The sequence below is a fragment of the Elephantulus edwardii genome, unplaced genomic scaffold (assembly GCF_000299155.1).
Source record: "Elephantulus edwardii isolate Elephantulus edwardi_28Jun2011 unplaced genomic scaffold, EleEdw1.0 scaffold00442, whole genome shotgun sequence".
NCBI classification, from domain to species: Eukaryota; Metazoa; Chordata; class Mammalia; order Macroscelidea; family Macroscelididae; genus Elephantulus; species Elephantulus edwardii.
The window spans coordinates 326,113-326,709 of NW_006400192.1; the positions used below are offsets into that span (position 1 = coordinate 326,113).

Sequence of the window (597 nt, forward strand, 5' to 3'; positions counted from 1 at the left end):
AACAATCTCAATCTCTTCACCATCCATCCTGATGCTGCCAATTGGTCCACTGCTGAGAATATTTGTCTTCTTGACACTGAGCCTCAATCCATATTGGAGGCTTCAGTCCTTGACCCTCTGCAGCAAGTGCTTCAGGTCCTCCTCAGTTTCAGCAAGCAGGCTCATAGTTATGAATTCATGATAAAGTTAAAATTATATGCTTTAAACTAAATATCAAGTCCTTATTTATTTCCAAGGGTCTTGTATTACATTTATAACATTTTTGTTTTTTATTGTTTTTGCTCAGAACAGAGTCAAACACAAAAATGAAGCTCACACGGAATGGAAAGATTATCCTAAGTACCGTAATGATGGTGATTGTTGCAATAACCATTGGACTTATTGTTTATTTTGTTGCTTTTGGTAAGTATTCATTATGTTTGGCTCTCCAGTCTCACTGATTTATTAATTTCATTTCTGGAAAACTTGGCATTTGAGAGTTAGGAAAGGGAACAAATCAGATGAGATAATTTGAAAGAATTTCATACGGCTACTAGCATAGGAATCAGATCGACTACATCTGTGGAAGGAACCGCTAGAGAAGCTCAATATCAGCTG

At 36.7% G+C, this 597-nt stretch overlaps 1 protein-coding gene across 1 annotated transcript in view; it reads left to right on the forward strand.

Moving 5' to 3' along the window:
* LOC102851130 (transmembrane protease serine 11E-like) overlaps positions 1-597 on the forward strand; it is a 107,762-nt gene that overhangs the window by 23,952 nt on the left and 83,213 nt on the right. Inside the window, exon 2 of the mRNA XM_006902725.1 lies at positions 287-402. Coding sequence (XP_006902787.1) covers positions 287-402 — 116 coding nt within the window. The remainder of the gene's footprint in view (positions 1-286; positions 403-597) is intronic.